Source organism: Apodemus sylvaticus, chromosome 18 (assembly GCF_947179515.1).
Source record: "Apodemus sylvaticus chromosome 18, mApoSyl1.1, whole genome shotgun sequence".
In the NCBI taxonomy this organism is placed as follows: Eukaryota; Metazoa; Chordata; class Mammalia; order Rodentia; family Muridae; genus Apodemus; species Apodemus sylvaticus.
Window position 1 is genome coordinate 19,230,749 of NC_067489.1, and position 24,535 is coordinate 19,255,283.

Here is a 24,535-nt window from a genome sequence, read left to right on the forward strand (position 1 = left end):
ACCTCAAATAAAATAAGCCTCCTTAAGAGAAGATGAACATGAGTTATATACAGGGGAGTAGCTGAGCAGAGCCGTGAGTGTCAGCCCGGGACAGTAAAGTGCCAGGCAGAAGCAAGTCGGAAACCGTGTGTCTGATACATGGCAATGAAAGGGATGTAGCTTAAATATATGCGGAGTTCTTTAGAATCACGAAGAAAGAGGAGCAGCCTGCGAATGAGTCCGCAGTGACAAAAATAACCAAAGAGCATGAAAAACACTTCAATCTCAGAAAAAAAAAGAATTAAGATCACATTAATAAAAACAAATATTATTACTCACTCATCTCACTGACAAAGATTGAAATAATTTCTAATAATCAGTCGTGGCGATTACATTAATAGTTAATAATTAATAGTTAATGCTTTCATATACATTAGAAAGACAGTATATGGTAGTTTCCAAATGAGCAATTGATAACATGTAGTAAATTTTGAAGTACGTTTTGCTACAATATTTTTTAATATCTAAGAATTCATGCAAGGTCATCGTTACATTTCTAAAGATACACACACATTTAAGATGAATATACTTAAACAAATATTAGAGATGCTTCAAGATGGCCTTTAAATGGAAAAATATAAGTGAGCTGCCTATGAAGATTGATCACATATTCTAAATTTAAAGACTTGTGGACCACCATGAGTTCCTCTCTCGTGAAACAGCCTCCTCATCTTATCTTCTTGATTTTCACCATCAGGTCTCCAGGACCCAACTCCACAGCTATGAGGCGCCACGCTCTCCTCTTGGTTCTCTTAGCCATCTTCCAGGTACTGCACGGTAAATACCAACCATCATGGCCTTTCTCGTTGCTTTTGCTTTTTCCTTTCCTGAAGTTTGGAAAGAAAAGCACTAAGGGATGACTGGGAAGTTACCTCTGTGCCTCCAAATCACCTGCAAAACACGGGATTTTATCCCAGGTACTGCTAAAAGGGGAAGGGGAGGGAGAGAGGAAGGAGAGAGAGAGAGAGAGAGAGAGAGAGAGAGAGAGAGAGAGAGAGAGAGAATTAGCTATGATGCTCTGACTGTTCCTTCAGTATATGATCATCATGTCTTCATGACACTCCAGGTCTTCTTAGGTAAGTCATCTTCAGCTGCCTCTCTGCCAAATAGAGAGGATGAGCTGACAACCAAACTTATCCACTCAGCTACGATAAATGTACACAACAGCAAAGTTTCTTTCCATAGGCTCTGAACAGTGACCTCTGAGCATTTTTGCCACAGCAAAGATGTCAAGTTTCTCCAGACTTGATGCAAATGTTCTCTTTTGCCTTTAGCTATCAGCAGCGCACTCAATTTTGAAAGACCTTGCTACCTTCGAGGAGGCATCTGCCTGAAGCAGGGAACACCAAACTGTGAACCCTTCCGAGGACCCTGCAGGGCTTTCACTGTTTGCTGCAAACTAAGAAGTTGACATGCAAGAGGGGTCAGGAACCTGGCGAGGGATCTGAGTGTGGCTCCTTGTGGTCTGAGTGAGAGCAACATGTTCAAGTCTAAGCCATACATCACTCTGCCCTCGCCATTGCTGGCTTTGTGACCAAAGAAGAGGAAGGAAGGGGGAGGGAGAAAATGGGAAGAATTCATTTATATTATACCATTTACAAAGATTTTTATTCTTGCATATAATCCTTGAAAGCATTCTGTTTTATTGAGCACATTTTATAGATAGAGAAATTAAAACTTAACCACGTTGAAAAACTTGCCAATAAAAAAGAAATCACAGACAAGGACTGGAGAGATGGCTCAGTGGTTAAGAGCACTGATCGCTCTTCCAGAGGATTTGAGTTCAAATCCCAGCAACCACATCTGTAATGAGATCTGATGTCCTCTTCTGGTGTGTCTGAAGACATCTAACATATATATTTATTTATATATATAAAGCGGAAGGGACAAGCCAGTGCCCAGCTCCTAAATGATTTTAGGGTTACCTCTGCAGTGGCAATAAAGGCTGACTATGGGGGAAATTCCTTATGATCAAGTAAAGACATAACATTCCAGTTGGGTATGTCAATCATCTAGCAAATGGACCAGTCCTCAGAAGGTGGTTCTACCTTAAGGCTTGCTGAAGAGATAGTAGGGCTAATTAGTCCTTTTTTTAAGCTAGTGTATTTTTCCTTCCCATAATTCCTATCCATTAATATACGTGCTGCAATTCTCCCTTAGGGTTCTGTGAGGTTTGTGCACCTTCCTATATCTTGACTTCTCCATTTTCCCCTCATCTGTCTTTCACATGTTGGCCAGAACCTACAGAAGCTTCCTCTGGTAATTTGGACTTTTCATTCATTTCTTCATGTGGTGGGTTGCCTGCCATGTGGCTGACTCGCATGTCAACTTAGTTCAGATGATGGGTCTGCCTCCCTTCTCTCCTCCATCTTCCTCCTCTGATCGTCTGCCAAGATTTACAGCTAACATTCTTCATATTTTTTCTTGAAATTCTATTAAAACTCTCCTTGAGCTTAAAAACAACAATAAATAAATAACACTCGGTATATCATATATTTACAAATGTAAGATTTCAAAAGATATCAAGGGAGAGAAATATAGAGTGTTGAAGGTTCTGAAGCTGGGTCTCACTGAATAGTACACAAGAGACAGGTTGTTCTGTGGTACCTAATGCCTCCTGTTTTACAGTTTGGCTATTAAGTTCTTTTGAATTTGAAGCTATGTTCAATCATGGGCGTCTCTGGGAGTTATCAGATTTTCTGAATTCAAAGGCCAGATAAGAGATTGTGCAGATTTGAGATCTAGACGTGTTTCACTCATTCGTCATTAGTTAGCACTGCTATCCACACCTTTCACTGATTCACTTGTGTGTTGTACATCATATGTTTATATTAATTGGCAAGTAATGTTACATATAACGTTACCAATACAGCATGACATGTCGACAGTAGTACACATTGTAAAATTGCTAAATCAATCTATTTACCCATGCATTTCTTCACATATGCTTTTTCTGTTTCTAAATAAATTCATTTATTAACAGAAGTCTGCGAAGCCTGCCTGCTGTGTGGGCAGTCTCTTGTGGTAATGCTTTGCCTGTGTTTTCAGTCTCAGAACTAACTGCTTAAAATATTTTATTGATGTCCTGCCTTGAGGGTATCAGGTTTAAAAAATACCCTTATTGCTATCTTTCCTCAATCTTGGAACATGCTGGGACGAGCCACCCAAAGAGCACTAAAAGAAATCTTTTAATGCATCAAAGATGACACAAAGGCTCACTCTACTGCCACCAAGCCTCTGGGGCAGACAACCATGTGGAACCCATAACTCTTTCTCTAGACAGAGGCCCAGGAGGCTGGGCAGAGAGTTCTGGGATTAAGTCTTCAAGAAGATATAAACCAGCAGATCTTCCTGAAATTCGATACCACCTGTCACTTTTAGTTACAAATTTGTAGGACTAACAAGCATAATAAATCAGGGCCCACACAATGTTTCTTTCTTTACACAGAGAACAGCAAAGGTAAGCAATGAGGTTGCTCCAATTCTGACCCAAGAAAAATGTATCCCACCTGCACCGTGGAGGTGGTCAGCAGAGATAGAAACAGCGGAATTAGTACCAGGCAAACCTGGCATTCTTATCATCTTCACTGTACCCACAGGAGACCGGAAGTGTTGCCTAGATGTCATGTGCTCTGTAAATTGCAGTCTCAGAGATTTCAACAGCTTCACTTTGATTTCTCTGTTGTCTCCCTGTTTCCTGGCTTCCTGACTCTTCTCTGAGAGAAACGGTTGGGCCCAGGGAACAGCTTGGAGAATTGGGGGCACCATGGAACTTCTCTGAGTTTCTAGATATCAGTGAGCACTTCAGACAGCCAACTAAGCACACCCCATTCAGAGTTGTCCATTTCAGGACAGGGAACATAGCAGAGCCACCCTATATAGACCAGGAAGACCTCAAATAAAGAACCCTTCTGCAAGAAGTCAACATAACTAGTACCAAAGGAAAGTGCATTTTCAATAGTAATTATACAAATTGAAAATGTTTATATCCTCATACCCAACTTGAGAGAGGGATATAGGCTAGGGATAAAAGAGGGTGGGAGGGTGGGAGGGTGGTAATGAAAGGTAAGAGATGCTAGGCTCTCAAGTTCTAGAGTCAAGGAAGGTTGGTGCTTGGGGCACGGAATAGCAAGAATCTCAGCCTATAAGTTCTTACCTCATTGCTGTCACTTCCTCAGCTCTGATTTGGACTAGAAGAAATGCAGGAACCATGTCACTTTAAAATAAAAGACTCTGGAAATTCCCATAGGAATCTCAAAGTAAGTTCCTCTAAAAAAGGAAATGTGTAAAGAGCTTTGTTGTCGTATCCTGTCCACACAGAATGGGAAAGCAAGAGGGTGAAGGAAGACAGGATGCCGTCATCTACTGGGCAAATCTTATGTTAATAAATAATCAAGAAAACAGAACCGTGAAACCAACCCAGGCCTTGCAAGCCTCAGAGCAGACAACTCGATGTGTTATGCTTCTGCAGGACAACAGGGGCCTTGGACTTCAGGTTCTTAGGGACTATGGTTGGCAGAATGGAGGCGGAGTGCTTGACCACAGGGCTTTATGTGAACGAACAGGTCACCAGAACTTCTTTGGCTTCCAGCTGGCTGGTCCAACCTTGTATCCTCATGATGTATCTGAGTATGATCTGAATGAGGATGCATATCATGCCCATGGCTGCATAGTGAGGCATGCAGAGACAAGAAATCAACGGCCCTGCTAACTGAAGGAAGCAGCCTCCACAGTGCAGGCACTCCCAAAGGTCTTAGAAAAGAATATACTTGAATACCTATTTTATTGATATTTTAATCCAATTTTATTGTAATTTAAAATTTTTCACTTTAAGTACATTTACATTGCGGACCATTTATCTCTAGTGAGGTTTAATTTGGCAGAATTGTAAGTCTTCTCAATAAAACAACAACAACAACAACAACAAAACCTATTTAACCCTTTTAGCTACCATGTCCTTTAAATAGGTTGACACCAGAAGACTTAAGGTGGGTCTTCCCACCTCATAAGATCTGAGTTTGGGTTTGTCTTCTTGCTTAAAATAACTCAATCAAGAAAAATCCTCGAAAGTATACACATTTGCTTGGGTTTCAGTCCATTCCAGATGTAATCGTATTGACAACCAACTATAGCCATCACAGATAAGTGGGCAAACAGAGAGCTTATTATTTATTATTTATTATTGAATAAAGTCTCATGTATGCATGTGTTCAACTATCCATTCAAACCTTTGTTTTCTCTTCCTTTGGTTACAAACTTGTAGGTATATATTTTTCACAACCTACTTTAATAAGGGTTCAACATCCCCTCTAACCTACCACCCACCAGAGGTGGTGGAAAAGAAAGGTTATTAGGATACGGAGGAAGTGGACCTGTTTAGAAATAGTTCTTTGGGGCAATTCCAATCTTAGTTGTTTTTGGTCCAGTCTGCTAGCAAACACCAAACACAAATCAACAGCTTCAATCCCGTCCACTCAGCAGATACCACACATTAATCAGTGTCTTAGTCAGGGTTTCTATCCCTGCACAAACATCATGGCCAAGAAGCAAATTGGGGAGGAAAGGGTTTATTCAGTTTACACTTCTGCATTGCTGTTCATCACAAAAGAAGTCAGAACTGGAACTCAAGCAGGGTTGGAAGCAGGAGCTGATGCAGAGGCCATGGAGGGATGTTCCTTACTGACTTGCTTTCTCTGGCTTGCTCAGCCTGCTCTCTTATAGAACCCAAGAGCACCAGCCCAAAGGTAGTACCACCTACAAGGGGCCCTCCCCACTTGATCACTAATTGAGAAAATGCCCCACAGCTGGATCTCATGGAGGCACTTCCCCAACTAAAGCTCCTTTCTCTGTGATAACTCCAGCCTGTGTCAAGTTGACACTCAAAACTAGCCAGTACAATCAGCAAGGGCAGTTCAATCCAGAAGAAACTGCAAGGCAGGCCAACCAGCCGGAGTCTGCAGAAGTAACAAGAAGCCACAGAAACCTCCAAACCAGTTCTTTGTTGAGTTTCTCTCTATGAAGTCTTCACAAGTGCAGCTCAGTAAATGTAAGGTGTCGTCAGTCAAGACGAGTGAGGTGGAGCAACAGGAACCAATGCTGGAGCTCCCACTGTCTGTGGAGCCATATTTATATTCCTTCTAAAAAACACCACGTGTCCTATCACATGTTTACTTTAGCACAACATCCTTTCACCTGGTGTCACATGCCACTAAATGTCATCATATGACATAATTGACTTTCTAAAGAAACTAGAAGTTTCCACTTCATAAACTAAGTAGAATTGCTAGGTTATGTGGTACGCCGACCTGCCCAAGCCTCCAGCCTTTTGAAGAATCTCCATACTCTTTCTATAGTCTTGTGGCATTCCACAGTCTCACCTGCATGGCATGGCACAGGAGTCCATTTTTTCCCACACCCTCACTGATCTTGTTCATTTATTATAAATAATAGTTATCTGCGTGGGATCATGTGGTATCTTGTGATAGCAAGTCATTCTAAGACAGCTATATTTGTATTTTCAAGTAGATACAGTCAAATTCATTACATTGGACATTTTAAGTAAACAAATAAATATATACATGAGGTACACTCTGGCTTCTCATAGGGGAACTACATCCACAAATAAGCCTCCTCTTTCAGTCTCTCTGGGGACAGAAAATACCAGTTAGATCGATTCATACAACATTCTGAAAGGCTTGATAATTTTTCAAAATTTCTGCAAGAAAGAACTTGACAAATCCGAGGGCTTTCTGTAGATATTAAGAATTATTATGTCTCCTTCTGATGGTACTAGAAAAAATGGGTTTGTTTACATTTTACTTTCAAACTCTATTTCTGTCTTCTAAAGGGTAAATCATGACAGGTCTCAAGGTCAGATGTTTTCAAAGATGACAAGCCTCACTGGAACCAAAATTTCAGATTCCAAAAAGTAAACACTATCTGAAAATTCAACACTGAGGGCTTTGGGGATACCTCAAAAGTTAAATACACTGCTCTTGTAGAAGAACTGGATTTAGCTTCTAGCATCTACTTGGTAACCAGAAGATCTGACACCCTTTTCTGTCCTCCAAGGGTGGCAGGCCCATATATGGAACATATGCACACAGGTAAAACACTCATACATATAAAAATATAACAAAATATATGTTTTTAAAAGTTTTTTGTAAGTCAAGGGAAAGTCTGAATTAAAATTGCAATGAATACTCTTTTAAGATACATTTTGTGTTTCATTTTTTTTTTTTTTAATTCTGGTTCACCTCGACCTTTGGCTCCAAGAATGTTGCCAAGTCCTCTTCCATGGTGTTTCAGAGAAACAATGACACCCTTTGCTCTATGCAGCAAAAAGGTGGGTTTCCTGGTGGAATGTGGATTCTCATCCTGGCACTTCCCTGCAACATTGCCTCTTAAGAACTAGAGTCTCAGTGCTGGAGAGGTGGCTCAGTGGTCAAGAGCACAGATTGCTCTTCTGAAGGTCCTGAGTTCAAATCCCAGCAACCATATGGCAGCTCACAACCATCTGTAATGGGATCTGATGTCCTCTTCTGGAGTGTCTGAAGACAGCAACAGTGTACTCATATACAATAAATAAATAAATAAATAAATAAATAAATAAATATTTGTTTAAAAAAGGAACTAGAGCCTCTTCTATACAACCAAAGGATTACCTTAATCCCAATTTGCACAAATATCCCAGTCTTTTTATGTAGAACAGAATCTGGGATCCTATGAAAACCTAAAACCTGACCTTTGGCAATGTCTTTTGTTTTGTTTTGTTTGGGGTGAATTCTAGAGTAATATCATTGACTTTAAAAAGCAAACAAACAAACAAAAAACCCAAACAAACAAAAGCTCCTAGCTTAACTTCTTATAGACTATCTGTCAATCATTAACAATTTTGTGGTGAACATTACTGACAGGAAGGTAATCTATATATCACAATGATGGCATACTTTTCCCATGTCCCATGGCCAAGGCCACTTTTTTGATAAATAAGTTCATTTTGGGTTTTTTACAAAAGAGGAACTGGGGTGTCCTGGTAAGAACGTCCTGTATGACATTATAAAATATGTTATTAGGAAACACGCTTTTTAAAGATTACGAAATCTTTTCAAAAATTAAGAATTACAAAATCCCCTTCTTCCTTGTTTTCACGTTAAATTAAGGTTTCTAAAGCTAAAAATCCTAGGTGTGAAGGAACCCACTGGAAAGAAAAAGATGAAAGGAAACAAATATGTACGAAAAAGAAATAAAATAGCATATACCTTTTAAAGGAAGAACACGTCAGACATGGGTTTTCATTAAAAAGAAAAATCATTTTTGTCTTAAAAGAAATAAAATTGCAGATGATTCCTCAACAAGAATGAAAAGGAGCAAGATGTACCTTGAAAAGAGATGGACCGTTCCAACAGCGGAGAAGACCGCTCGCTCATGCGCGGTTGAGTGGCTGTGAATGGATGGGTCTGCTCACAGGGGTTACGGGGTCTGCTCACAGGGGTTACGTAGGTGAAGCTCCTGCTTCCCCACCCCTAGATCAATGCTAGACTTTCATTTTCTTCCAGCATGTCCCGGAATCCTTGGTCTAAGGCTGTTATATAGAGGAAGCTCTATTTGTTGAATAGTCTGTCTAGAATGTCTCCGGGTTTGCTTGAGCTGCTCTCAGAAGGAGAAATATTAAATTAGGCTTATGTAGTCCCTTGAGGGTTAGGTGCATCATCTCTGAACAAACACAGACCCGGCAGTCCTCTACTGTGTGTTTGTTGGAGGCCTCACATCAGCTGGTGTGTGCAACTGGTGGTGTTTGGTGGTCCAGTGTTTGAGAGATCTCGGGGGGTCCCGATTAAATGAGACTGATGGTCCTCCTACAGATTTGCCCTTCTCCTCAGCTTCTTTCAGCCTTTCCTAATTCGACAACAGGGGTCAGCTGCTTCTGTCCATTGGTTGGGTGAAAATATCTGCATCTGACTCTTCAGCTGCTTGTTGGGTCTTCTGTTGTGTGGCTGTGACTGGAGGACCCAGGGAGTTTAGAGGTCGGGGGTGAGGGGTGGGGACATTCACATGGAGACAGGGGGCAGGGAGGAGGTATGGAATATGGAACAGTGGATGGGAGTGGGGGGGAAATATGGAATGTCACTGGCCACACATGCGATCACCAGACTAGAGATGGATTTTCAGACCTCTGGTGATAAACTCATGGGATTATAAAATCGCTCACATGGTGTCAATCATAACACAACTGTAATGCCCGAATGGCTAAAGCCAAATAGGTAGTGATCTTTACGACTTCTATGATTGTTCTAGAATTTGGAAACTCCTGTTTCCAAATTCTATTCTTACCACAACCACAAGGATATCTGGGGGAAAAAAAGTAAGAAGTTATTCTCCAAAGCTGGGCGGTGGTGGTACATGCCTTTAATCCCAGTACTTGGGAGGCAGAGGCAGGTGGATTTCTGAGTTTGAGGCCAGCCTGGTCTACAAAGTGAGTTCAGGACAGCCAGAGCTACACAGAGAAACCTTGTCTTGAAAAGAAAACCAACTCCCCCCCCCCAAAAAAAGAAGAAATTATTCTCTAAATGGCAATAGGGAATTGAGGAAGTCCTGGGCTTGGTTTCTTAGCATAGAAGCTTGCAAAAATTTCCAGTGATACACACACACACACACACACACACACACACTCACACACACACACACATCTTACTGGAGCTAATAAAGCATGTTAGGTATTATCAAAACTTTATGTAAAAATATTTTAAAATTCACCTAGATTCGATTAGCATTAAACTTACATACATTATCAGTTAAAATTTAAAGATTTTTAAAAGTAATTAGCCCTACTATGACCATGTTGAATAAAAACAGTGTGCTACCCACAAATAAAGGTTATTTTTCTATAGAAAACTGTAGTTCATCCATTGTAAAGTAAGTCTTACTCCTGAATATTTGTTGGGGCTTTGGATTGGATCTTCCATTTTCTAATTTCGGTGCAATGTCAAGCCTAAGAATTAAAAAAAAAATAACATGGTTAATAAGGGAGCTAAATCCCTACAACAGAGCCCGGCAGCCCTCGTGGCTGATGTATGCATGGCTTGTATATGAAGGCTCTCACCACTGATGGGCTGTCTAATCAGGTCACCCAGAGACTCTCAGGTCACTCTTGCTGTAAAAAGTCACTGTGTTCACACCAAAGCATCTGTTTGGCAGGCTGAAGGACATATGGGAAAGTCCCAATGCAGGGGCCGGGGCAGGGGCAGGGGGTCAAAAGTGCACACCACAGATAAGGGAGTTGGGTTCCATGATTAACCTTGCAGAAAACTGAAGTGACTGTCCTTATTGTCTTAAGCCTGTGGAGATGCGGGAAAGGTTCCAAGCTAAATCTGTAAGGCTAAATAGTGGGAATCTGGAAAAACCCGGGGTGGTCATCAACTGTTAAGAACCCTTAAAAAAAACTTCTCAGTTTTAAGACAGATTTTTAGCAGATTAAAATCAATTAGGTTACCACCCAAAAAATGCCAAGCAGAGAAAGAGATCCCCCCCCCCAAAAGCCCACAAACAACAGATGGGAGCTGATCGGAACAGCAGATCTTAGTCTGAACTCTCATGAGACAATACTGTAAAATAGCACCACAGAAAATAACAACTGATCATGTAGCAACTGCTTACATTTGTAAAACACAGCGATGGTAAAAACGGACCAAACGTATTTGAATGGATGTTACTCACAGCACAATTACGGATCAGAAATTCAGCTTAACAGTTAATGGTAGACTCGCTACAGCTGAGGACTGCTTGATGGAGCTGGAGAAGCCACCCAGATTAAAACACAAAGACGAAAGTAAGAATAAAGACAAGAAGGGTGAAGCCATGAAGTAGAAGCAAAGAGATGAGAAGCTGGCATTCCACAGTCTCATCAAACACGGAGCAGTCAAGGATGGAAACGAAGGAAGCAAGAATTAAAAATACAGTGATTAGCGTTGGGGTGGGGCGTTTAAGGTCAGGGCTCTATAGATGTGAAAAGCGCCATGTACCCAAAGCGAACAATGGAAAGAAAGTTTAACCTTGACATATTGATTTTAAACCACAAGATCAAGAAAAAAAGAGACTAAAGTGGGCACTCAGCAGCAGCAGAGCCCAGCAAAGATGGAGCCCCTGCATCTTAGAAGCCACAGGGGAAGGTGCCAGCTGGTCGCTGAGACCATGCGTAAACCAGGACTTGCAAGGAATGCGGAAGTGCAGAGGTGGTCTGCTAAAGAACGAACGCTGAATGGGATTTGTCAGGCAAAAAAACAAGACAATCATAGTTTGGAAGAAAAGTCAGCAGATGTGGATGTTAAAGCTGATTTGCAGGAAAAAAGCTTCAATGAGAAATCATGAAGGAATAGGCAAGATATGAACAAACTGAAGAGATGAGTCAGTGATGCCTTCAGGTGGTGCAAAACCGCCTGTAACTCCAGTTCTAGGGGATTTACCGCCCTCTTCTGGCCTCTGCAGGCACCTGCACTCATAGGCACACAGGTACACATAAATAAAAAGTAAAATATTTTTTAAAATGAATACTTTCTAAAGAATGAAAAATGCTTTGAAAATTCAAAACATTTCTACACTGTAGTTTGTCCCTTAACAAGTTCATAAATATACATAATGAATTTTGTTACCCATGGGTTTGTTTTTTTTTTTCCGTCAGGACTTGTTCTTCTTTTAAAAATTTTTGAATACTCTAAATAACTTTAATTTCCTAGATTTCTGCACTGATCTTTATTATAATCGAAATAAAGTCAGAAATAGTTAAGTGGTTACAAATAATAAAGAAACTTTATGGTTTTGATATAAACACTTTATGAACATTAGTGTTTTCAAACAGCAACACTTACTGGGAAGAGTAGAGTTGGCTTCTAAAGTCAGTTTTTTCTGAATTAAAGAAGGCTGTCTTCTAAGCTGTCACTAGTCTAGAGGAAGTTGTTAATGCTAAGAACTTGCTTCTAGCAGCCAGTACTTGTAAGATAATAGAATACTATCTAGGGTAGTGAGGTACTTAGAGTCAAGAGGCTCATTGAAATATAGCTTTGTTTCACCATATACAAGCTGTATCACCATATTAATACTTCTAAATTAATTTCCTTCAATTCCTTGGGGTTAGCATCCATGCCTCAGCATGGTAAGATTAATTTCCTTTTACCTGTAAGAAAATCACAATAATCACAGTGTGTTCCTTGAAACTGGTCCTGACATAAAAATGAAGAAAGTACATAATCGAGGGAAAAGAGGAAAAGACACAAAAGTTTTGAATCAGCCACTTCCCAAGACATCTCTTACAATGATTCATTGAGGAAAGCCCCTCAGATTTCATGTACCCAAGGACTGCATTGGCCTTAGCAGTGCAAGAGCCAAGAACATAAAGCTCTGTCAGTCATGGGACTCCACCATCAACTGAAGAGAACCCTGAATCAGCAGGGTTCTCCCAGAAGCATTTGACAGCACTGGTCCATGTGGGTAGGGCCAGCCACAGGAAAGAATGGAAAAGGGGCCAGTAGTGTCTGGGAGTGAGGTGGGTGTCATATATTTCTGGAGACATGAACAGCTGTATCCTAAGAGAGAAGAGACCCCATCAGGAAGATCTTAAGAGGTAGGCAAAGGTTTTTATTCTCTTTAGGCATTTGGGCAATACTCTTGATTACAGTTAATCATTACTAAGACGTTTGAGTTGAGATAGGAGGTCATAATTCTTAAGTGAGAGCATCTAAAAGCAGCCCCACAAACAACAGAGGCTTTTCACAAAGCTGATTTCCTATCTTGTCATGTTTCACTTTTATTCTCTTTGTTTCTGTTCTTTCCTAATCCTAATCCACTAGATGTTAAGAGGAGAAATACCCTCAGCTGCGCATCCAGTGTTAAGCACTGTTCAGTCCGTGGTTATCTATTGTTTGTTGTATGTTTTAACGTGCAGTCTTGACACAACAGTGTCCTCCCTACCATATGCAGCCATGCTGACGAATCCTGTGAAAAAGAAGCTGATATTCTGCTCAACATTGCTGTTGTGTCTTCCAGGGACTTCAAGGCATTCTCCACCCTAGTGGGTGCCATGAAATCGCTTTACCTTCTCATCTTTGTTATCCTCTTGATTTCTCAAGCCATGCCAGGTAAGCCCCATTCAGCATCCATCTTCTTAGGTCCAGTGAGTTCAGCTTCCCTAAGGATGTGTCTAGGGAGCAGTAAGCAGTGTAGTGTGGAAGAATGTTAAAGGGGGTGTCTCACAAATCATGTTTTCACACTAACCTTGCACTGTGCAGAAATCCTGAAACCTGGAAAGAACCGGGTGTTGGTTCCTGCGTTAAGGGGACTTTTCTCTCTCCAGACTCTTATTGTCCCTCTACTGATGTGGCCTTGAATAACAGCAGTCTTTACCCTTAGCCATGGCCTGGAGACATTGCATTTAAGGTGTGGCTGCAAGGACAGGAAGTGAAAGCTTAGAGCCTTATAGAAGAGGAGCATCCACACAGTTGGAGCTGTGGCACTGTGGAGGAAACAGACAATTATGTTCTATATCTTGGAAAAAGAATACCAAATGTGGAATGAAGGGGAAGAGAGAGGGTTTGACTTTCTACCTACTGCTCATCTCTTATATCCTCAAGGGGATTCAGAGAACTTTGACTCCTTAGTGTGGGAGGTCTTTGAGAATTTGGACCTTGCTTCCTGCAGCAAGTTAGGTGTCCTCTACCCATGTTAGTACCCCCAATCACTTACCCTTTCCTTGCCCTAAACAGATAAGATTAAATATTTATCTCGTGTGCCTTCCTGTTAAGGATTCATTGCGCTTCCCAGGCTATAAATCAGAAGACCAACAGACAATGTGCTCAGGATTCAGGAACAGTTTGGAGCTCCCAGTAGTTTACATGTGAGACACCTGCTTGCAGCATTTAGGTAGATGTGAGTTGTGCCCAGGAAGAGGAAGATAACATTACAAAGTCTCTGAGTTACACTGGAGTAATGGTGATACTCAGGATCCCATGATAGGCACGCCTGTGAAGTGTCTCTACTATGACCATAGTTCTAGTCACACCCCCTTCAGTGTATGGACATAATGGTGCCAAACTGGTCTGTGGAAATGGGTCTGAGGCCAGGTTAGGAGAACATGGGATAGGTAGACCTTGCATTCAACCCTGGTATTGTTCTTCACATACAATGAGCATAGCGCAGAAAGTTACTCGGGGACATCTGCTGTCTAAATTATGAAGTTGGTAGCCTCTGCTGGTGGTTCATAATAGACATGCCAGACTGCAAAGGGCACCACAGCCCTGAACTTGGTATAAGCTTTCCTTGTCCTCCAACTAAGAGCAAGCAGGAAGCTACATTCAACCCTGAATAAGGTACAAGTTGTTTTTCAGGCTACAAAATCTCCACCTTACGTTGCACCTGACATTCTGAGTCCTTTACTCATGAAATTAGAAAATTAGATCTACAATCTCATTCTCTTATGACACATACATTACAAAACATGGCTTTGTAAGCCTGGGAATTATGTATAGATTTTCGAATCTTTGGTTCGATATATGAAAACATTATCATATATCTTCAAATGTTTTACTATCTGTGGGAAACAAGCTATTGTATTATAGTCTCAATGATATTCTGTTCTGGGAGGATGAAAGTGTAAAGTCTTCATATATTTGCTTCAAAGCAGCAGTTTTGAGCAGCTCTATGACAGAGCTGTATAGTATGTATAGAGGTTCCATGATATGTTGGTCCTATAGGACTACTTGAAATTACATCACAACTACTTCCATTTATATCCAGCTCCTGAAGGCTGTAAACAGGAAAAACAGACCGAGTGGAAAGATTTGGTACAGAAGAAAGTCACCTTCATCAATGCCTTCGTCAACGGTGAGTCTGTGGGTTCCTGGTCCTACTGGATGGGTATAGATTTCTGCACAGGAGACTTGAGAATTTCTGCCTAAAACAGCTTCTGTTCCTTCTACAGATCATGAGCACCGGTACTGTGACTCTCCTACAAGCGTGTGCCTGAGGAGGAAAACAAAGTGTACTCGTATGCCGGGGTTGTGTCCTGGGAGAAGCTTCTGCTGTGTGAGAACCATGACCTGAGGGATTTATATACCTTTCCTGTCCTTCATGAATTATACCAGAATACTGAGCCCCCTTGTGTCATTCTCTTTATTTACTAATTTTCAGTCAACCGTTGAGTACCTATTATGTATCTAAACTGTGCTGTTGAGTTGGAGACAAAACTCAAGGTCAACTTTAATAAGAAACTCACAGACATCAAAATTGTATCCAGGGACAGATCAAAGTCATCTACCGGGTGAGATCATGCCTGAGCCAAACCGTAAGAGTTAAGGGCTATCCAGGCAAAATTGAAGTCATCTAAATATTTTCTGATGTAAAGGGAATATGTATGGCTTTCACACCAGAATTATGATGGCTATCATGGGGGAATTTCGAAACTAAGCCAAGACAGACAAAATATGCAAAGGATTGGTTGACATTTGGAGCACATCAGATACTACGCTAAGTGCATCTAGGTTGTGTTTTGTATTGTGAAGTAACCCTGGAGAGTTTTTAGTTCTAATCCTTTTAAGAATAGTGCCAAAGACATTCAATTGGGCTTAGGGAAGAGACAAGGATGGATGGAACAGGATAGCATAAACCTAGGACTTGGGTGATGGAGTCAGCAGAATCAGGAGGTTTAAGATCATCCTCAGCTACATATTTTGAAGGTAACCCAGGCCACATGAGACTCTGTACCGAAAAATAAAGGGAAAATAAAAGATATGCAGGAAATGGGTTTGGGCCTTAGAGATGTAGGATCTGGAGGAAAACTTCCCTTGTTGGCTAGTGGAAATTAGGTTCTGGTGTGGAGTTCTAAAGTATGATTTAAGCAGGAGGTGGTTATTCAAGAGACCTCAGGGCTCATCCTCTATAGCAGATGAGGTGGTATTCACCATGAGAACACCGGGGTAGCAGAGAGTGGGTGAGGAACAGCCACCTTCAAGGTGTGGACACAGGTTAGACACTAAAAAGACATTGCCTAAGTTCCCGGAGCCGAGGATGTCAAACAAAGAGGAAGATGAAAGCCCTCTGTGGGACTGAGGCAAAGCTATGAGGGCTTCGCTTATAACCATCCTGGTAAGCTGCCTTCGGATGTACAGATCAGCTGCAGCACAAACTTGCTAAAGATCAATGAGATTGAAAACATCTTATCTATATCTTCAGTTCTGATGTCTCCTAGGTATTCATGCGCAGCTGGAGTATAGATCACTGAATATTGTGTTTGGCCTCTATCTTATCTTCTTTGTAGGATCAGTTGAGTTTTTAGAAGGTGGATTTTTTTTCTTACTCTGCCTGGACTGTGAAGAACAGGCCCTCCAGAACTGTTCACAAGCCCTATTGGTAAGGATTGATGAATTCTAAATGCTCTGGTAAAGAGACAGGTTCTGAATTCCTTAGGTCATCAAGTGGAATAAGGCTTAGTGAGTTATAGAAAATAATTTATGAAAATGGAAAGACAGTTGAGTGTAATAGATATCCCTGTTGTAGACTTATGGAGCCCTGAGTTTGAATCATGGGACCGTGTGAAAGCTGGATGTAGTGACCGGTTCTTGTAACCTTACTGTCAGGCACAGTCAGAGGGGAAGCACAAGGGCCTCGGGTCAGTCAAAGATTTCATCTCAAACAATAAGGAGGAGAGTGCAAGAGGAAGTGCCAGAGGCAGAGTCTGGTGTGCTAAACAAGACTCTGACTTTCACATACACATGCACAAGTAAACACATGTGTACACATTTGCATCACCCCCAACACACACACACACACACAAACTAAATCAGTCCAATCATGATTGACTCTGTCTTTAGGTCTCTCTTTCTAATATTTCAGGACATTTTATGTATTCTAAAACCTCTGGATAATTTAACCTATCTGTTATTTCCTGGTTAACTTGACATTTCTCCAGGGGAATGTGCAAGATTAGCTCCTCAGAGGCAGCTCCGCCAGCTTCCTGAGGGTTCATGGGGACAGTCACTGGTGACTCCATCTCAAGTTTACAGCTGCTCATTAAACTCGTGTCTTAGTTATTGTTCTATTACTGTGACGAAGTACCATGACCAAGGCAAGTTACAGAAGAAAGCATTGAACTGGGGACTTGTTTACACTTTCCGAGGGTTAGTTGATGATCTTTACTGTGGGAAGCTCAGAAGCAGGAAGGCAGGCATGACTCTGGAGCAGTTCCTAACAAGACTCACAATTATAGGTAGAAAGAGGAAGAGGAGAGGGAGGGAGAAAAGAGAGGAAGGGAGGAGAGGAGGAGTGAGGGGGTAGAGGGAAGGGGGAGGGGGAGGAGAGGGGGAGGAGGGAGAGGGAGAGAGAAGAGACCGTACCTCCTGTGAGCTGTTGAAACTTCAAAGCCTATCTTCCAGTGACACATTCCTCAAACAAGGCTACGCCTCCTAATCCTTTCACAACAGCTCTACTAACTGGGGACCAAGCATTCACACTTGTGAGCCTCAGGCCCCATTCCTATTCAGACCAATCTGTTTCAACTTTGAGTGTCGTTGACACGTTTGCTCAGCCTTGTGTTTCAACTCCACAGACACAGACTTTCTGGTTTAGTTTTTACAAATTGAACCACACAGCATCCCTGAGGTGAGAAAAGGCAGGCAGGCAATGGGAATTTCAATATCAACCTTATTTGCTTTTAGCCCCAAACTATAAGCAAAGATTCCTCACTCCTTTTGTAAATCTGTGTGGGCCTTTAATTGAACAAGAGGCCAAGAACCTAGCAACACTGGACACCCCAACCCCACCAACAACACATTCTGCCTTTTCAAGCTCACTGCCATCTCACCTAAAGTCAACACCCTTGGGAAGAATAGCTGTACATAATGGCGTTTTTATTTCACAGAAATCAGAGCGGTTGACTACTCTCTGCAGATCTGCACACATCAGAAAGCTTCCATTACAACCGACAGCAGTGCTTGTACCGACTCTTGCACTCTGCAGGCAGGATGGAGCACCCGTGGGTCTTCTGAGGCCTGCAAATGCCTCCCATTTTCTCACACTGACGGAATTTCGAGTTTCTTTTGCGCCCTGTAAGCAAAGGGGAAAGGAGTGAAGAAACGAAACCGAGCTTCATTAAACCAAAGATGCTATAATTTATTGTGCCTGCCGAGCATGGGTAAAGAGTCCATGAGAGCCATGCTAACGCTCTGATGGCTCAGGTGTGCCCTATGCTGGTAACCATTCTCTCATTAGCAGACTATTCAAGGGGAAATCAGAAGAGGGAGATCATTTGATAATGTATGAAATTCACGCTTCAGTGTCTTTGAAAACAATTGGAGGAGAGCCCCCCCCCCCGTCTCTCTCTCTCTCTGTCTCTCTATGTGTCCTCTGTTTCTCTGTCTCTGTCTCTGTCTCTCTCTGTCTCTTTGTCTCTCTGTGTGTCCTTCTCTGTCTCTCTGTCTCTTTGTCTCTCTGTATCCTTCTCTGTCTCTCTGTCTCTGTCTCTCTGTCTCTCTGTCTCTCTGTCTCTCTGTCTCTCTGTGTGTCCTTCTCTGTCTTTCCGTCTCTGTCTCTCTCTCTGTCTCTCTCTCTCTGTGTGGTTGTCTTCATGATAAATGCAGATGTGACCTGTGGTATCTGAGACCCATGTAGCTCTCAGAGCCTGGTGTTTCATTTCCTGGGCCTTCACAAAGCCTAGGGTGCCTGTAGCTTAGTTTCATTTTCTTATGAAGATGCTAGGATCAGAGAAAGCACCCTGCATGACTGTGTTCCAAGAATGTGAGTCTAATTTACTTCTTTATAAAGCTTTCCTAACGTGCCTTCCTCCTAGACTGTGTGAAACTTTACAAGTGTGCAGCAAATGTCAGGCAGTACCCAGTGAGTGAATGCCAGACGCCGTGTGCTGCTGATGCCTGAGCAATGTGCCTCCCGTGTTTGGTGTGGTGTGTGTGGCTTCATATCCTGTGATGGCTTCGCACATGAGTGTCAACTCTCCTATGGCCCAGACAGCTAGAATGTATGAAGCCATGGAGAGAGTAGGGCAGGAGCAGAAGAGAACCCAGATCCTGTACAAAGTCAAAGCCCAGGAATTAAAGACAGCCATGAGCAAATGCTGAATGTTGTTTCTACCAAAGCATATGGCTTTTTGAGGTGCTGTGTTGTGATGGGGAGCAAACAACTGGAAATAAGACAGTCTGGTCCTAAATATAACTAAATTACATTGTCACTGTAAACAAGTAGGCTTTTCCAGAAGGAAAAAAAAAAACAAGCATGCAGCTGTAGACATAGGCTTCTATCTATAGCCACCTCCACAACCATATCTATCAACCATGGATGTAGACATCATCTTGCTATCATCTAAAACTATCATTCATCTATCTATCTTCCCCTTCCCTTCTTTAAGCTGTTCAAAAATTCATCTGGATCTCCACTGCCTCAACATAAAAAAATATTATTGTCTTATTTTTTTGCCTAAGAACATAGTTATGAGCACAGCCAGTGAATTTTGACTGGCAATGGTACCTCTGGGGCCTCAAGTCTTTAACTTCTAGTGGCAAAGTCCTTAGATGCTCTTCCCATTTGCTGTGGCCAGTGACAGCCATGGTGGTAGCTGTTCCTTCAGCTGGACTGATACATTACAGTGAGCAGAACATCCCTGTGGCCTGAGTGGATTTTTTTTTTAAACCCCAGCAAGGAGGATTCCCTTTATTCTTTTATGATGGCAAGCCTGAGGATGTTGTTTTCTCCATACAAGATCACCAGATAAAATGTAAGACTACCTCATTAAATCTAAATTTTTAGCTGACTAAGAATCCAGCTTGGAGAACAAGCAAGTCTCAAACACTGCATAGGTCATATTCACAGTGAAAAGCAACCCTTGCTTATCTACAGCATCATCAGTAGATTTCTTACCTAAGATGCTTGGGTATTTAAAAGGATCACCTGCAGAATTGAATTCTTTTTACTTGTGAATTTCACCATGTATAACCTAGGTGCTTTGAAGCAAGTTACATCATTTTCTGCATCACAGCTACAAAATACCCACTCTATAACTATTACCGTAAAGGGTGAAGTAGCCATGGCATGGTCGAAGCCTGTTTGGTGGCCATCCTGGTGGATTTTTGGCCCTAGCATTTAGGAGAATGATCCGAATTTGAGTCCAGCTTGGTCTACCTAGTGAGTTCCAGGCCACTCGCAGTGTGTGAAATTAAAAGTACACCACGGCTGTGAGGTCACATCGATGGGATCATCAGGGAGTTGGCCTTGTTTCATCAGAGTCAAGAATCAGAGAGGGGCACGTGCATGCCTGCCAGGGGTTAGCTTACATCCTCCACCGATACAGTTTAGGATCCAAAGCCCAGGAAGTGCATGAGTCTTCCCTTATCAGTATAAATCATCAAGATACCCCCTGTAGACATACCCAGAGACCCTTCACCAACATGATGTTGAGTCTGTCAAGGTGACAGCACCAGTAGCCAGATACATTACACTCCTTGTAGTCATATCAAGACACTTTATTATTACGTATTCCATTTCATGAATGAAGTTGTTTGCATTACTCCAGGCTACAAACTCAAGTACCATCTCATCCAGGTGGGTTCACAGCTTACCTGATATTGTTGGAGCAAGACACACAAGGATGAGAAAGAGAAGAAATAGGAGTTTCATGGTGAGAAATGAGTTCTTGGGGAGAAGGGAGGGAGCATCAGTGTCTGAGGGCAACTTCTCCAATGGGCACTGATGGCAGCAGGTGATCTAGAAGAGTTGGAATGATTCAGTTAGAAGGAAAGCGTATACTCTGCATGCAGATGTTTAATTGGAACTAAAGTGGGACTGGGGATGCCTTACCTATGAGCACATGAGTACAGACCCAAGCTGCCCCCTGTCAAAGAAAGAACCATTTAGCTGAGCATGGCAGTGCACACTTGTAATTCCAATACTTGGGAAGTCAGAGGCAGAGGGATTGTGAGTTGAAGCCAGTCTGTCTGGGTTATACAGTGAGTACCAGGACAGCATGGGCTACATGGTGGAAATATGTATCAAACACACACACACACACACACACACACACACACACACACGCGCGCGCGCACACATGCACGCACGAGCACACACACACACACACATACACACACACACCCCTACATAGGCTTTATAGTAAGTCAGAATTTTCCAATGAGTTTCATTTCTACTGTGATTCAAAGGACTTGTGTTTGTTTTAGTTTGTCGAGACAGGGTCTCTCCATGTAGCACTGGCTGACCTCAGACTTGCTGTGTAGACCAAACTGGCCTTGACCTCTGCTTCTATCTGTCAGGCGCTTGGATTAGAGGAACACACCTCCCCCATTTCAGAAGCTAGACAGGAGAAGAAATGTTGTAAATGGAAACTCCCTTCTTTCTTTTTTCTGTTTCAATATTTTGTGCTGACGAATTGAAAAAGAGCTCAAGCTCAAGCCATCCATGGCTGGCTCTTGCAGAGCTGGCAAGGAACACAGGGCCAGAAGATGCCTTAATATTGATGATGTATCAAAGACCTCAGCTCATAGATGAATAAATGGATGGGCAGATGGAAGAAGGCAGAGAGGAGGTAAAAACGTGTTATAGGTTTCATGTTTGTGACCCTGAAAAGCTCTGTGTTGAGATACTCCTGTGAGGAATGGGGTGAGAGTCAGTGTTGTGATGAGGGCTCTCATTAGAGAGATCCACATCCCTACAAAACAGATCTGCCAGCACTCTTACCGAGGGATTCTCACCTCCATGGCTATGAGAAATGAAATGTGTGTGTGTGTGTGTGTGTGTGTGTGTGTGTGTGCTTGTATGGTTTGTGTGTGCATGTGTTTGTGGTGTGTGTGTTCATGTGTTTGTATGTTTGTGTGTGCATGTGTTTGTGTGGGTTGTGTGTGTGTTTGTGTGGGCTGTGTGTATGTATGTGTTTGTGGGGGTTATGTGTGTGTTTGTGGGTCTGTGCATGTGTGTGTGTGTGTGTGTGTGTGTATGTATATGTTTGTGGTATGTATGTGTGTATGTGTGTGCCTGTTTTTGTTTGGGTTGTATGTGTTTGTGTGTGTGCCTGTTTTTGTTTGGGTTGTATGTGTTTGTGTGTATGCCTGTGTTTGTTTAGGTTGTATATGTGTGTGTGCCTGTGTGTGTGTGTGTGTGTGTATGTATATGTTTGTGGTATGTATGTGTGTGCCTGTTTTTGTTTGGGTTGTATGTGTTTGTGTGTATGCCTGTGTTTGTTTAGGTTGTGTATGTGTGTGTGTGTGTCTGTGTGTGTGTGTGTATGTATATGTTTGTGGTATGTATGTGTGTGCCTGTTTTTGTTTGGGTTGTATGTGTTTGTGTGTGTGCCTGTTTTTGTTTGGGTGGTATGTGTTTGTGTGTGTGTACCTGTGTTTGTTTAGGTTGTGTGTGTGTGTGTGTGTGTGTGTGTGTGTGTGTGTGTATGTATATGTTTGTGGTATGTATGTGTATGCCTGTTTTTGTTTGGGTTATATGTGTTTGTGTGTATGCCTGTATGTGCACATGCACATGCTTCCATGTTTGTTGCAATTTGTTATAGCATCTTGAAGGATCTAAGACAGAGAGAAGTAATAGAAACAATGGCAAGTACAGACAGGGGCAGGAGCCAGTAAAGGAATTCAGAGACAGACACTCCTACTCACTCACCAGTGGCTGCTTCTGCTGATAAGTGAGAGTCCTGTAGAGGAGTCAAGTGTAGATGGTGCTTAAGATATAGACATCAAATAAATCTCTCCACCTCTGACGTGGGCCATGGTCTTTGGCAGATGGAGAGAAAGGAATCTTACTGGCTAAGAGCTGTGTAGTTAGATCTGCGTAGTTCAAAGTCTGCATTGCCACTCATGGATAAGTGACGGTTTGCAAATACTCTGAACTCCTACTGTTCTACCTCCGCTCTTGCCACACAGTTGAGTGACCTTTTGAGCACCTAGCTCCTCCTCTTGTTGCCAGCTTCCTTCTCCACAGGTCAGGAGTGGAGACTTAGGGAGGGGCTGGTCATGAGCTTACACTTCTTCATAAGAAGTGTTTAGCTTTACCTCAGATCATGGCTGGGAAATTTAGAATAAACTGCAAAAAGGTGAAAGAACCTCTTTCTGTATATTCTCTCCTATAAAAGCTGGGCAATCTCAGAAAATGGGGTGAAAAATGTAAAAGTAAAGACAATTCATGTCTCTTTCACTTGTGTCTCTTTCAATCCTTAAGTCAAATGTCAGTAGGGAAACGCTTGTGTGGGACAAAGATCTTAGAGGGAATTAGAATTGTGAACACAAATCCCCCACTGGATTTCCCTCCTGCATATTAACATAACTTAGCTTTTTCTTTAAATTAAACAATATTGAACTTCACCCATCACTCCAGTAAGAGAGCTTTATTAAATAATTTCATTTTCCAGAGTCTTAAAAGAGACACTTAGCATCCATGTGACATAGGTACTTTCTTCAAGCAAGATAAGGTGGATCATACCAAGCCTAGATCCATTTCAAAAATTGTACTTATTTACACTTTTTTCTTGCTAAAATAGTAATATTTGAATGAAGGAAGTGGCTACAGGAAGATTGTGTGTGTGTGTGTGTGTGTGTGTGTGTGTGTGTGTGTGTGTGTGTGTGTATTGCATGTGTATTACCCACATACTCATGTGAACTCACATCCCTGAGAACTATATTAGGGAATGAATGTGGGTCACAAAGGTCTAGTCATCCTTTCCATCAGAGGACTAGGCCATGGCAGGGTAGAGATCATGGAAGGTTGAGAGGCTAAAGCAAGATTACCAAATGAATAATCACCTAAAGAGAAGTGTATCCTAGACTTTAAGATTTTAGTACTGGTAACTGCAATGGGACAAGAGGCAGGCTGGGAAACAGAAGCTATGGCTGCCTTGTCTCTAGGGAAACTTTTCATTTAACAAGCTTATACCTGCACCATAGAGTCATTCTCTTTTCTCTCCAGCCCCAACCTCTGGTAATAACCCAAACCAGTAACTGACCAAAATAGTTTTGTAGGATATGATGATGATTGATGGCATGCCTTTACAACTTATTATTTGCCCATTCCCCTTCTCAGCCTAATGGAAGGATGCAATCAGAGAGTGTAAGTGAGTGCACACCTGGATCCTACTTGGAAGTCACCTCACAGTTTAGAACATATCTTCACACTTACAGTAAAGTCAAACCACCTTCACACTGAACTGCGCCCTATTCACAGAGCATCTCATGAAAACAGTGCTGATGCAGACATTCCTTAATCTCAAAGGAGACTCTAAAGAGGACCTTCCCGCCTATCTATTCTCAACTGTAAAAGTACACCTGCTTTCCTCTTTAAAAATCACCAACACAATAGAGTGTAATCTATTGGTTTTAAAGTAAAGCTTGGGTGCATGGATGACTTCACTTTCTAATCCTACTGTGCCACCTACTGCAGTTTGAGAGATCTGGAGAAGATTCATTACCCTGCTTTTCAGTGTCTCTGGAAAAACATT

The 24,535-nt window shown here is 42.0% G+C and overlaps 1 protein-coding gene across 2 annotated transcripts; it reads right to left on the reverse strand.

The window, feature by feature from the left end:
- Window positions 1-17,890: 17,890 nt before the first annotated feature.
- Window positions 17,891-22,904, reverse strand: LOC127668750 (beta-defensin 33). Of its 2 annotated transcripts, XM_052162504.1 has the most exons (4): window positions 22,708-22,904; window positions 20,887-20,920; window positions 20,649-20,793; window positions 17,891-18,126 (listed from the first exon to the last, which is right to left on the reverse strand). In XM_052162504.1, the coding sequence occupies exons 3-4, from the start codon at window positions 20,704-20,706 to the stop codon at window positions 17,996-17,998; spliced, it is 189 nt and encodes a 62-aa protein (XP_052018464.1). In that variant the 5' UTR covers window positions 20,707-20,793; window positions 20,887-20,920; window positions 22,708-22,904; the 3' UTR covers window positions 17,891-17,995. The 2 variants fall into 2 exon arrangements, with proteins under 2 accessions (XP_052018464.1, XP_052018465.1); XM_052162505.1 differs by lacking the exon at window positions 20,887-20,920.
- Between the last annotated feature and the right edge of the window lie 1,631 nt (window positions 22,905-24,535).

Coding starts and splice junctions, on each gene's coding strand:
- LOC127668750 (XM_052162505.1), bottom strand. CDS start 20,706: ATGAAACTCCTATTTCTTCTCTTTCTCATCCTTGTGTGTCTTGCTCCA. Junction 18,127..20,648: donor TCTTGCTCCAACAATATCAG/GTAAGCTGTGAA, acceptor CTTTGCTTACAG/GGCGCAAAAGAAACTCGAAA.